This window comes from Trachypithecus francoisi, unplaced genomic scaffold (genome assembly GCF_009764315.1).
Source record: "Trachypithecus francoisi isolate TF-2019V2 unplaced genomic scaffold, Tfra_2.0 Contig01585, whole genome shotgun sequence".
NCBI lineage: Eukaryota > Metazoa > Chordata > Mammalia > Primates > Cercopithecidae > Trachypithecus > Trachypithecus francoisi.
In genome coordinates, this window is record NW_022681444.1 from 4,422,767 (window position 1) to 4,435,553 (window position 12,787).

General features: G+C 44.8%; 1 protein-coding gene across 5 annotated transcripts in view; it reads left to right on the plus strand.

Annotated features, from left to right (window-relative positions):
• The window catches only part of ZBTB43 (zinc finger and BTB domain containing 43), a 32,244-nt gene extending 21,486 nt beyond the window's left edge, over nt 1-10,758 (plus strand). For all 5 annotated transcript variants that reach the window (XM_033191308.1, XM_033191303.1, XM_033191304.1 and 2 more), the window contains one exon: nt 5,054-10,758. In XM_033191308.1, coding sequence (XP_033047199.1) covers nt 5,077-6,480 — 1,404 coding nt within the window. In that variant the 5' untranslated portion in view covers nt 5,054-5,076 and the 3' untranslated portion in view covers nt 6,481-10,758. The remainder of the gene's footprint in view (nt 1-5,053) is intronic.
• The last annotated feature ends 2,029 nt before the right edge of the window (nt 10,759-12,787 follow it).

The following is a 12,787-nucleotide window of genomic DNA, read 5'->3' on the forward strand; positions in this document are numbered from 1 at the left end:
ACAGTTACCTGTTTGTACAATGACTTTTCCTATTTTGTGAAGTCTGTATTCCTTGTTGTATGTAGTTGCTCAAGTTTTTTTTTCTCTTATCCATGCAGCCAGCCTGTGACTGGAAGATTTTCTTAACTGTCTGGATCTGTGTGTGTGAGTGTACAGATGTAGGTGTAGGTGTCTTAAATCTTGTGATAGGTGCCACCAGGGAAACCACTGCAGCCTGAGGGGGCCAAAACAAAGCTGAGCGAGTTTGCCAGACTGGACAAAATGCACAACCGCACATTTTTGGAGAACAGGGTCCTTCCTCCACCCCCACTCCTTGTATGAGCCAGCTGCTGTGGGAACACAGGCCTCCTTTCCTGCAGGCTGCGGGTGGCAGGGCCGTGGAATGGGGATTTATGCACACTCATCTCTTCTGAGTTTCAGCAGCCTCCCTTCATTCAGCACTCTCTTGGTTGCTGTGAGTGTCTGATCTGCTTCTAGAGTTCTGAAATCGTGATTTTGATCATTTTTTCAGCTTCCTGATTATATTGGTGGAGGGACCGACCCATGGAGCTTCTGACTCCACCATTTTCTATAACTTCCCTTGTAGCATTTATTTTTTTAGAACGGATTTTAAATGTCTTATTCTCAGTCATTTAGAATTCCGCAACAGAGGCCAGGAGAGCTGGCTCACGCCTGTAATCCCAGCACTTTGGGAGGCTGAGGCGGGTGGATCACCTGAGGTCGGGAGTTGGAGATCAGCCTAACCAACATGGTGAAATCCTGTCTCTACTAAACAAAAAAATACAAAATTAGCCAGGCATGGTGGCACATGCCTGTAATCCCAGCTACTTGGGCGGCTAAGGCAGGAGAATGGCGTAAACCCAGGAGACAGAGCTTGCAGTGAGCTGAGATCCGGCCACTGCACTCCAGCCCGGGCGACAGAGCAAGACTCCGTCTCAAAAATAATAATAATAATAATAAATTTGGAGGTGTAAATGCCCTCCTGTGTCTGACACAAACCCTGGAGCAAAGAGTAAAAGCAAAGAGTAGTTATTTTATGTAAATTTCATCTTGGCAAAAAAATCTATAAAATCAGCTAACTGAAAAAAAAAATCACAACATAGGATAAAGTTAACTTCCTGAATTTACAAAAAGCCCTACAGATCAATAAGATTAATTGCCCAATATATTTGCATCAAGGATGTGACTGATTTTATAAGAAAAAACCACAAATGACCAGTAAACTAAGTACAGAGTGCCAGCCAGCCTCATTCGTAATTAAGGAAATGCAGATCAGAACAGGAATGAATCATGTCACTTAGAAGATAGGCAGGCTTTATTTTTCTTGTTAAATGATATCCAGTCTTGGTAAGAGTGTTGAGTGTTGATTGTGAGGGTGTGATTGGTGCAGCCTTTCTGGCAAGTAGTTTGGTAATATGTATCAGAAAAATTTTTTAAAACATTAGCCAGGCATGGTAGCATGTCTATAGTCCCAGCTACTCGAGGGGCTGAGGCAGAAGGGTTGCTTGATGACCCAAGAGTTCAAGGCTATGTCAAATGCACAGCCCTTTAACCCAGCAGTTCCACTGGTAGAAATTAAGCTATGGATATTTCCAAGGGTATGCAAGATAGTTATGCAGAAATATCTATTATAGCATTGCTTGTGATTTTAAAACCCCTGCCAAATGAAATTCTGTAAGAGGAGAGCTGCTTAAATTACGATACATCCATATAATAGAAAGCTATGTGGCCATTAAACAGAATGAGTTAGCTCTTCTTGTACTAATGTGGGAAGATCTCCAAGATATATTAAGTGACAAAAGCTAAGTGTAGAATAAAATGTAGGTAATGAACCCAGTTGAGTAGGGATTTTTAAAGGATGTATATGATTTATTCTGATATATGCACAGAGAAGTTTCTAGAAATATAAACAGGAGTTTAATGGTGATTTCCTTTGGGGGAGACTAGGAATAAATGATGGAGAGATTTTTTTTACACCTTTCTATAAATTTTTTTTACATGTGCATGTGTTATCCCACACCCCCTTTTTCAAATAGCTAAAAACAAAATTCTACAGTGGTGAGATCTAGCAGAGAATCTGTTCACCCAGATGTAGTTTCCAGAATTTACATACTTTTAGTCTACTCATTTATATGGTCAACTTTTCTTTTTGAAATTACGAATACCTAAATCATTTATTTCATGATCTATTTTTGTTTTAAATTACTATGAAATGTTTTAAGTTGTATAAAACTGTAATACTTCACTCTAAAAATGCTGTCTTTTAAAATTATTAGTACGTAATCTGGCATTTTTGGCATCTTAGAGGAGGCAGAGTGATGTGATAGGAAAAATCACATAGACTTTAGAGTCATCCAGACCTGGATTCACATCTCAACGTAATAAAAACTAGCTTTTAACGTTGGGAAAATTTCTTTTTTTTTTTTTTTTTTTGAGACGGAGTCTTGCTCTGCCACCCAGGCTGGAGTGCAGTGGCCGGATCTCAGCTCACTGCAAGCTCCGCCTCCGGGTTTATGCCATTCTCCTGCCTCAGCCTCCCAAGTAGCTGGGACTACAGGCGCCCGCCTTGTCGCCCGGCTAGTTTTTTGTATTTTTAAGTAGAGACAGGGTTTCACCGTATTAGCCAGGATGGTCTCGATCTCCTGACCTCGTGATCCGCCCGTCTCGGCCTCCCAAAGTGCTGGGATTACAGGCTTGAGCCACCTCGCCCGGCCGAAAATTTCTTAAAATAGCTGAACTTCACACAATCAAGCCCTACATTTGCAGAGTAAATTATAAAGATTAAGTGAAAAAAGGTATACAGTCCCTAGCAAATCATAATTACTCAAGAAACCTTCATTTCTTCTCGCCATCTCTCCCTATCCCTCAAAGATGACTTTCAGTCTTTGTCTGGGTTGTCTGGCTCTGTTATACTTAGAAAACTTGGGGCTGGGCACGGTGGCTCACACCTGTCATTCCAGCACTTTGGGAGGCCAGGTGGGCAGATCGCTTGAGTTCAGGAGTTTGAGACCAGCCTGGGCAACGTGGCGAAACCCTGTCTCTGCAAAAAATACAAAAATTGGCCGGGTGTGGTGGTGCATGCCTGAAGTCCCAGCTACTCAGGAGGCTGAGATGGGAGGATCACCTGAGCCCAGGAGTTTGAGACTGCAGTGAGCTGTGATCACACCACTGTACTCCAGCATGGGTGACAAGAGTGAGACCCTGTCTCAAAAAAAAAAAAAACTTGGTAATTTAGCAATGTTTGGATATAATATCAAAGCAAGGTGACATATAGCAGTGATAAATCGTTTGGGTGGTTTTTTTCTTTAAGTACAGGATTTTGGGGAATTAGAGTATGGGCAGGATCTCTAGCACTGCTCATCTTGTGTGCCATTGTTAGGAATTATTTCTAATGTTTGACTTACCCCACAGAATATATTTACAGTAGCAACACAGGCAATGCCTTATTCTTCGTTATAACTTTGTCTTCTGATCGACTCTGTTCGGTAGCAGGGACTACTTAACTATCGTGTTTGGTCTATAACTCTTTAGACAGTTTGGAGATCACCAGATAAGGAAATAGCTCACTGTGCAGTTTCATTCAGTTTCATATCCTCAGAAGCCCTTAAAGGGCTAAAATTCTGGCAGCAGCTGGAGAGAGCTCAGGGCCTGAGTGACTGTGCCCCTTTAGTGGTGAAAGACCAAAGGTGCTATTGTCCTGTGCTCACTGCTCCAGCCCCCAGGCCCCTCACTCCCTTAATGTACTCTAGTCTGATGGTCTCCTTTCAGTTCCTTGCAATTGCCAAATGCATTCCTGCCTCAGAGCCTTTGCATATGCTTTTCCTTATCCCACTATTCTGTTCTCCTACCCTCACCACAACCTGTCAAATATCAGTTAAATCTGAGGCTTAAAAGTTCCGTCATTTTGAGGTGGGCACAGTGGTGTATACCCATAGTCCCAGCTACACAGGAGGCTGAGGTGAGAGGATCACTTGAACCCAGGAGTTCGAGACTGCAGTAGTTATGATGGTGCTACTACACTCCAGCCTGGGTAAAAGAGTGAGACCTCATCTCTTTAAAAAAAATTCTGCCAGGAGCAGTGGCTCATGCCTATAATCCCAATACTTTAGGAGGCTGAGGCAGGTGGATCACTTGAAGCCAGGAGTTCAAGACGAACCTGGGCAGCAGAGTGAGACCCCTGTCTCTACAAAAAAAAAAAAAAAAAAAAAATTATTTTTTTAAAAAAACTAGCTGGGCAGCCAGGCGTGGTGGTTCACACCTGTAATCCCAGCACCTTAGGAGGCCAAGGTGGGCAGATCATGAGGTCAGGAGTTCGAGACCAGCCTGGCCAACATAGTGAGACCCCATCTCTACTAAAAATGCAAAATAATAATAATAATAATTAACCAGGTGTAGTGGTGGGCGCCTGTAATCCCAGCTACTCGGGAGGCTGAGACAGGAGAATTGCTCAAAACCGGCCGGAAGGTGGAGGTGGCAATGAGCCGAGATCACACCATTGCATTCCAGCCTGGGCAACAAGAGCGAAATTCTGCCTCAAAAAAAAAAAAAAAAAAAACTAGCTGGGCATGGTGGCATGTATGTATAGTCCCAGCTACTCAGGAGGCTGAGGCAGGAGATTGCTTGATTACCCAAGAGTTCAAGGCTGCAGTGAGCTATGATTGTGCCACTGCACTCCAGCCTGGGCAACAGAGCAGGACCCCATCTCATTAAAATATATATATATTATTTGAATGGGTATCATTTGTTTTAACTGTAAATATTTACAGTACTTGGTTTTACTTGGGAGATTTGTATAGCTTACAAATCCTGTCACTGGATTCTGTTCTCTTACCCACAGACACAGAGCCAAAATCAGGAGTTCCACAAGGAGCGGTGGTGAGTCCTGCCTTTGGCAAACTCACACCTGCAAGCTTTGCCCTAGGGATTGAATCCCGGGGGGCCCATAGGCTAGAGGACCTTGTGGAACTTTGGAACTTGTCTTAAGGATGGAGAAGGGGATAAAATACATTTATCTTTGGGCTGGAATTAGTAATAATTTTTCTTTTTCTTGTAGCACCGAACAAGATTTGTGATGAAATGGAGCCTGGAACAAACTCTTTTCGGGTAGAGTTTCCTGATTTTTCCAGCACCATTCTACAGAAACTGAACCAGCAGCGCCAGCAAGGACAATTATGTGACGTCTCCATTGTTGTCCAAGGCCACATTTTCCGGGCACACAAAGCCGTTCTTGCTGCCAGTTCACCCTACTTTTGTGACCAGGTACTCCTGAAAAACAGCAGGAGAATTGTTTTGCCTGATGTGATGAACCCAAGAGTGTTTGAGAACATTCTCCTCTCCAGCTATACAGGACGTCTAGTAATGCCCGCTCCAGAAATTGTTAGTTACTTGACAGCGGCAAGCTTCCTCCAGATGTGGCATGTGGTAGACAAATGCACTGAAGTTTTAGAGGGAAACCCTACAGTCCTTTGTCAGAAGCTAAATCATGGCAGTGACCACCAGTCACCAAGCAGCAGTAGTTATAATGGCCTGGTAGAGAGCTTTGAGCTGGGCTCTGGGGGTCATACTGATTTTCCCAAAGCCCAAGAACTGAGGGATGGTGAAAATGAAGAGGAGAGCACTAAAGACGAGCTGTCATCCCAGCTCACCGAGCACGAATACCTGCCCAGCAACTCGTCCACAGAGCATGACCGCCTGAGCACGGAAATGGCGAGCCAGGATGGGGAGGAGGGCGCCAGCGACAGCGCCGAGTTCCACTACACCCGGCCCATGTACAGCAAGCCCAGCATCATGGCTCACAAACGCTGGATCCACGTGAAGCCCGAGCGCTTAGAACAGGCTTGCGAGGGCATGGATGTGCACGCGGCCTACGACGAGCATCAGGTCACAGAGTCCATCAACACCGTGCAGACCGAGCACACAGTCCAGCCTTCAGGAGTGGAGGAGGACTTCCACATCGGGGAAAAGAAAGTGGAAACCGAGTTTGATGAACAGGCTGATGAAAGCAATTATGATGAGCAGGTGGATTTCTATGGCTCTTCCATGGAAGAGTTTTCCGGAGAGAGGTCAGATGGGAATCTCATTGGGCACAGACAGGAGGCTGCCCTCACAGCAGGCTACAGTGAGAATATTGAAATGGTAACAGGGATTAAAGAAGAAGCTTCCCACTTAGGATTCTCAGCCACCGACAAGCTGTATCCTTGTCAGTGTGGAAAGAGTTTCACTCACAAGAGTCAGAGAGATCGGCACATGAGCATGCACCTCGGTCTTCGGCCTTACGGCTGTGGTGTCTGTGGTAAGAAATTCAAGATGAAGCACCATCTCGTGGGCCACATGAAAATTCACACGGGCATAAAGCCCTATGAGTGTAATATCTGTGCAAAGAGGTTTATGTGGAGGGACAGTTTCCACCGGCATGTGACTTCTTGTACCAAGTCCTACGAAGCTGCAAAGGCTGAGCAGAATACAACTGAGGCTAACTAAAAATAGGATCTGGCCCTTGAGTGGCATGCACAAAAATAAACTATGGTAATTAATGCAAATCTGGGCACAGATGATGCGTGCTACTTGCTATTATGAGAGAAGCTTAAAAAAAAGGAAGATATTTCTGAAAGACCAGCTCTAAGTAGGCCAATTAAAAAAATCTAATTCCTCAAATTTGTGTGTTCCAGTCGTGGCCTGGAATGGGTAATGGGGTGAGTTCACCCACCGCCCAGCTGGCAAGGGAAACCTTCTGACCGGTTGTGATTGAAACAGGTGGACAGAGACACCTGCACTTGGAACTGGACTCCACCCACCAGTTCCGTGTCGGGTGGCAGCAGCTTTGGATCACTCATTACTACAAGGTCATGCTGAAATTTTATTTTGCTCTTGCTATAGATACTTAGGTAATGGGGATTTGTTTTGATAGCTGTTTCCCTGAAGGAAGTGCTACTTATATAAAAGCTACAAATAATGTGATTCCTAGGATGAGAAATTGGTTAACAGAGCTCTGTTGTCTGGTTTTATTCTTTCTAAAGGATATTTTCACTAAAACTATGGAGATGCTAAGAGAATGACGTTCTAAATATGAAACAGATAACTTACGGTACAAGGCTGACATAGTGCCCTTGTCAGTTTCTGTAAGATGCCACTACTGTCACAAGGTGTTTCAGACTCTTGATAAGGCAGTGTTTTGTATTTTAGTTCTAACATTTGAGTTTGGACAGTTGTATCTCATTGTAATTCTCTAGGGTGCCAGAGATAGGTATTTCTCACTGGTTTGCTTTCCCAAATCCTGTTTGGTTAATTGTAGCCTCCATGCAGTGGGGTCTACTCTGTGGCTGGTAGACACCAAGCTGCTGTGACTGACCACGGTACCACGGGCCGCTGCAGCCCCTGCTCTGTCTTAGATTATGGTGCTTTACAAAGAGGGTGGTCCATGACCACACTTAGTGGGAAGGAGCCCCAAGTTGTGGCTGAGAGTTCCCTGTGAACTTCGGTAGTTCCCAGAGTGCTAAGGTGACACTCCACCAACCAGAGTGAGAGGGCAGATAGGCAGGATTCTATGAGTGATTATACTCAAGGGGAAAAAACGTGCCCAAGGAGAATCTTGAAAATACACTCTTTCAAGGTGGGGGAGATACTCTTTAGAGGGTACACTGAGCTAATACTGCCAGTTCCTTATGAGCGCCGGAATGTGTTTTTAAAAGGAGTCCTAAGTTTAGCAAAGTAGTCTACAGAATCATGCTCCCAAATTATAGATAAAGCTGCTTAAACTTACAAGTCCACAAAGCTATGCCAACCAGGAAAAAAAAAAAACCAGCTATTCTGAGACCTTTTCTGCCCATCAACTAGATGGTTTCGGTTAAAAAGAAAGGTATATTACACGTGCTTTTAAGCTGTGTATTGTACCTGAGGTTATCACCAGGGTAGGACAGGGTGCTACTACTATGCCATCTTTTCCATAAATGTACTGGGTTATTTACTTCTAAATAGAAACGTTTTTCCTCAAACTAAAAATAATGTTTCTTGGATTTGGGGTGAAATTTTATTTGAAAAGTGTGGCTTTGCTGTAATGTAATAGACATTGCTGGCAATGGCCTCTGATTCTCAAGCTCCTAACACCAAGGTGTTTACTTGTTGAACATTGTCTGGAAAGAGGAAAAAAAATACTTATTTACCAGTTAACTCTTGTAAGCAAGATTACAAACAGGGATTTATTCACAACACTGTATCATTCTCGATATATAAAAAGCACTTTGTATTTAAAACTTTATTATAAATATATATATATATATTGTTTTTTTAAAACCTAGAAACTAGATATTACCTCTTGGTTGTTTGCCACATTAATAGCTTCTCTTAGTATTGAAACGTTACTGGTTAGCAGTCTTTTCTCTGTGTACCTGACACATGTATACAGAGGGGACTGTACAATCAAGCCTAATGTCTCCTTTTGTTTTTCTCATGGTAGAGGCCAGTGGGCTTTAGGTATGATCCTAGCCATTATATTTGAGGAGAAATTGTTCTATTACTACCAGTTTCAGTACTAAGGTGGTGATGCCATTTTGTTCTGCCAAAAACTGATCACCCTCTCCCATGGTATTAGCAGAGCATTTTCTGCCTGTTTGGAAGGTTTGGTGTGCTGCTTCTCATTGTGCTATTCATATGGTCATTAGGACACTGTGGGAGAAGAGTCTGAGAAGTGAAAATACAGCTCTTCCGGGAGAGTTGTGGTCCTTCAGTTCTGCTGAAGTCAGCGTAGTGCCCTTGTCATGAGGAAGAGTTTCTGTTCAGCCGAGAGTGGTGGCACGCTTGGGTGGTAGTTTTGGAAGCAGTCGGTTGTGCTAGGACTTATTTAATACGTTGTGAAGAGAAGAGTGTCTTCTTGAAAGCCTTATGCATCCATCAGCTACTAAATGTAGAACTTAAATAAGTTGCTCACATCTGTTCTTTTAAGTTTTTTGTGGTATTTGAGGTTTTGGTAAAAGTTGGGATTTGTTATCAGGCAGCCAGAGCCTGTGAGGTGGTAAGGTGTCTGAAATGCTGGCCATGTTCAGAGAGGCAGGAGAAGAGGATTGCTTTCATTTGAATATTAAAAGTGAATTTTTGTAAACTCTGGTTTTTACCTTTTTTTCATCCCCACCTTGGGTTGGAGGAATAGTCTCTTCTCTTCACCTCAGTATAGCTTTAGAAAATCTTTATCCTTCCTAATGAGTTTGGGTAGTTAATGGGTAACATTGTTCAAACAATCTTTCAGGGATCACGTCAGTGGCCTACAACCAAGCTATTTGTCCCCTACTTTGAGTCTTAACTGTGATTTTTCTTCAGTCCCCGTGGGAAAGGGCTTCAAGGCACCACCAGTGGTATTTAATATTCATACTTGGGGCCAGGCACGGTGGCTCACGCCTGTAATCCCAGCACTTTGGGAGGCCGAGGTGGGTGGATCACCTGAGGTCAGGGGTTTGTTACCAGCCTGACCAACATGGTGAAACCCCATCTCTACTAAAAACACAAAAATTAGCCGGGTGTGGTGGCACGCACCTGTAATCCCAGCTGCTCGGGAGGCTGAGGCAAGAGAATCACTTGAACCTGGGAGGCGGAGGTTTCAGTGAGCCAAGATTGCACCACCGCATTCCAGCCTGGGCAACAGAGTGAGACTCCGTCTCAAATAAACAAAGAAACAAAAAAAAAACCATACTTATGCCATGCTTTTACCTTTGGATACACACATGATAGTAATCCACATGGTGAGGTGCCTGTCATCGTTAACTAAGGAAGGACTGCGGTAACTTACCCTGCAGGGCTGTGGGTTGCCTGCAGGCGCTCCAGGGCCCCAGCCTGTTGATTCTGATTTCTAGGTCTCCTCTTCCTCTGGTCCCTTTTGGCCATGACTTTAAAAGCTTGCCCAAAAGGATCCCCTCCATTCTAGTGGGCATTTGCTGAACTAACCTGACCCTCAGGCTGGCTTCTAACCACTGGGGAAAGCTGCTTAGCCTCTGGGGCTCCCTCCTTGAGAGGCTCACACCCCCCCGAGCTGCTGTGGAAGTGAAGTTGAGACAGAGCAGAAGCTGCAAAGCCGTGCTTTCCCTGGGGAAGGGGATGTGCTGTGGCCTCCTGGGTGGGCGTGGAGAGGATACCATCACAGCGAGGCCAGGTTTTTGCTTTTGGAAGTTGTCTGATAATTTGGGGATGCTGGAAATCAGCATCATGTTATCCCCAATCCCTCCCGTGCCGCCAATTTTGTGATTTAGGTTGCTTTAGTGGGTGACTAACTTTGTTCAGTGAAACCAGGGTTTGTCTGAAGTTTTTTCTTTGCTACTTACATATTTAAAGGTACAAGTTTCTTATTTCAGATCTCTGCTGATAGTACCCTATGGGAAGATGCTGGAACACATTTTGCAAATGTGACTTTTTTTTTTTTTTTTTTTGCTTGAAGCCTGTGTCATGTTAGTTGCTGCTGCCTTCTTTCCTTTTATGAGGTTCCCAATGTTTCGTCCAGAGAAGTACTTTATTTATGCAAGTCAGGTGACTCTTAGGCCACAAAACCATTTGATGATAAACAGATTATCATTAGGTGCATATCTTATTGATATTTTGTGAAATGTTATGCCTATGTTGCAAAGGTTGAATAGTTTTGTCTTTATATATTGCTGTCTTCAGTGTACAGCATGGTTTTACTTAATTGAATGTTAATGTTTAATATTTTCTTCTTATAGAAGAGATCATGCCCTTTTGTATGACATGTTTTAATAAATGTTATCTGTCAACTTTGTAAAAGTTTTGTTTTTCACTATGAGTAGATGACCACATCTTATTTGACTCTGGGTTTTGCCACCTGAGAATACAGTTACATGGTGGCCTTTTGGTAAGGAAATGCCAAATAATCTGATCCAATGGGCAGTGAGTGACTGCCAGGCAGGCATTTATAGTAATATTTTAGACCCCCACTGGCCCCATCGGGTACTTGGGGTGTGCTAGAGGCTCTCTGTGTGTCCCTCTGGGTCCCCTTCCTGCTGTGCACTTCTCTCCAGGAGGCTGGCCACTGTGGACCTGTCCTGGCTTCTGGTCAGGATCCAGAGACACTCTGGATGGAGCCTGGTAGATGAGAGAACAGAGAAGTCAGGGAATTCATTCCCCTGACTCCCTCCCGCCAGCTGTGGGTTGGCAGTGGCTGGGCTCCTCTGCCAAGGCCCACAAGTCCTGTCAGGCAGCTTCTGGGGTTTAGTAGCCACACCCGCTCCTTGTCCCCTCAAGCCAGTCCCAGTCCTGACTCCCTGCTTTTGCCAGGCCTCGGGTACATCACTGTCCTCAATGGAGTCTCTTAACCTTGCCCACACCCTTTGTAAATAGTCCCTTTATGAAACTCTCCTTGGTCACTCCATCTGAGTGTACCATCTATCTCCTGCCAGGACCCTGGCTGATAGCTTAGGTGTCCTCATTTTACCAGTGAGCCAACTGTGATTCAGAAAAGGTAGGTAAGATACCAAAGGTTGTCCAGCGCCCAGAGCGGAGCTGGGCTTATCTGTGTGATCCGTGGCTGGCACGCTTGGCAGTGGGGATCTCCACTGCCCTGTCACCTCCACGCACTTTAGTGTTTGTTGGGTCTTCGCTTCCCTTCACTTTGCCCTCTCCTACCCCCACAACCCTGCCCTCTAGAAGCAGCAGTGGTGCTCTTTCAAAGGCTGCAAGCGCCGGGTATTTCCTAACAACAGCTCATTACCAGAGACACTGCTTGTTTTAGACCAAACTCAACCACCTTCCCACACAAACCTTCTGTTACCACTGTTTGTTGTGAGGTTCTTCCCCCTCCCCATTGCTGATTTTGAAGCCAACTCCAGATTGCCTCAGCTAGATTAACCATTCTCTGTATGGGAAAGAAGTCATCCAGAAAAAAACACTTCTAGCCTTTATTTGAGGCAGGGCTTGTCCATCCTGACCAAGGACAAGTAGCTCAGTCCCTGCAGCATGGTGATCTCTCTGACCCCCACTTTCAGCCCTGCAGAGGACCCCGCAGAGGCGCTGGGTACCAGCCGTGCACACCTGGGAAGCAGGTGTCCCCACAGCACGTGCCTCTCCCCGGGGTGGAGGCCGGTGGGGTTGAAGGAGAGCAGCGCGGTGGTTCTTGTGAGGAGAAAGAAGATGGAGTGGTTCCTTTGTGCTTGGGAACAGAAGTGGGTGGGATGTGAGGGGTGTCACCCACATGGAGCATTTCACACCTGTGAGGTTATTTTGATTCCGTCACAGTCAGCTCAGGGACTGCTGCTTCCCACCAAACCACCGAAACGTTCCTTGAGACAGTCCCCATCCCTGGGCATCTTAGAGGGCACAGGGCTTTAGAATTTGCCCAGTTAGTGGACCAGTTAGCAGGTCATTCGAAATGAGGTAAGCTTGAACTTGCTGTAACAGTCTGTTATTCCGTAAATGATGTAAAATATGTACTTTCTCAGTGCAGGTAAGTGAAGGATAAGAACTCTGTCTGTACCCTTGGTTCCAACTCTTAGGTTCTTTTTAAGAAAATACTCTACATTTAAAGTTCAGTGTGACGATGGGTGCAAATAACATTTTTTTCCTTTAACAGGGAAACAGAAAGTGAAGTAGTGGTGGGGAGAGGAGTCTTGGGGACTTTTTCTGAACTGGTTTGACTTGTTTGAATCAAAACCAAACAATTTGCTGGGTGCAGTGGCTCACACTTGTAATCCCAGCACTTTGGGAGGCTGAGGTGGGCAGATCACCTGAGGTCAGGAGTTCGAGACCAGCCTGGCCAACATGGTGAAACCCCATCTCTACTAAAAGTACAAAATTAGCC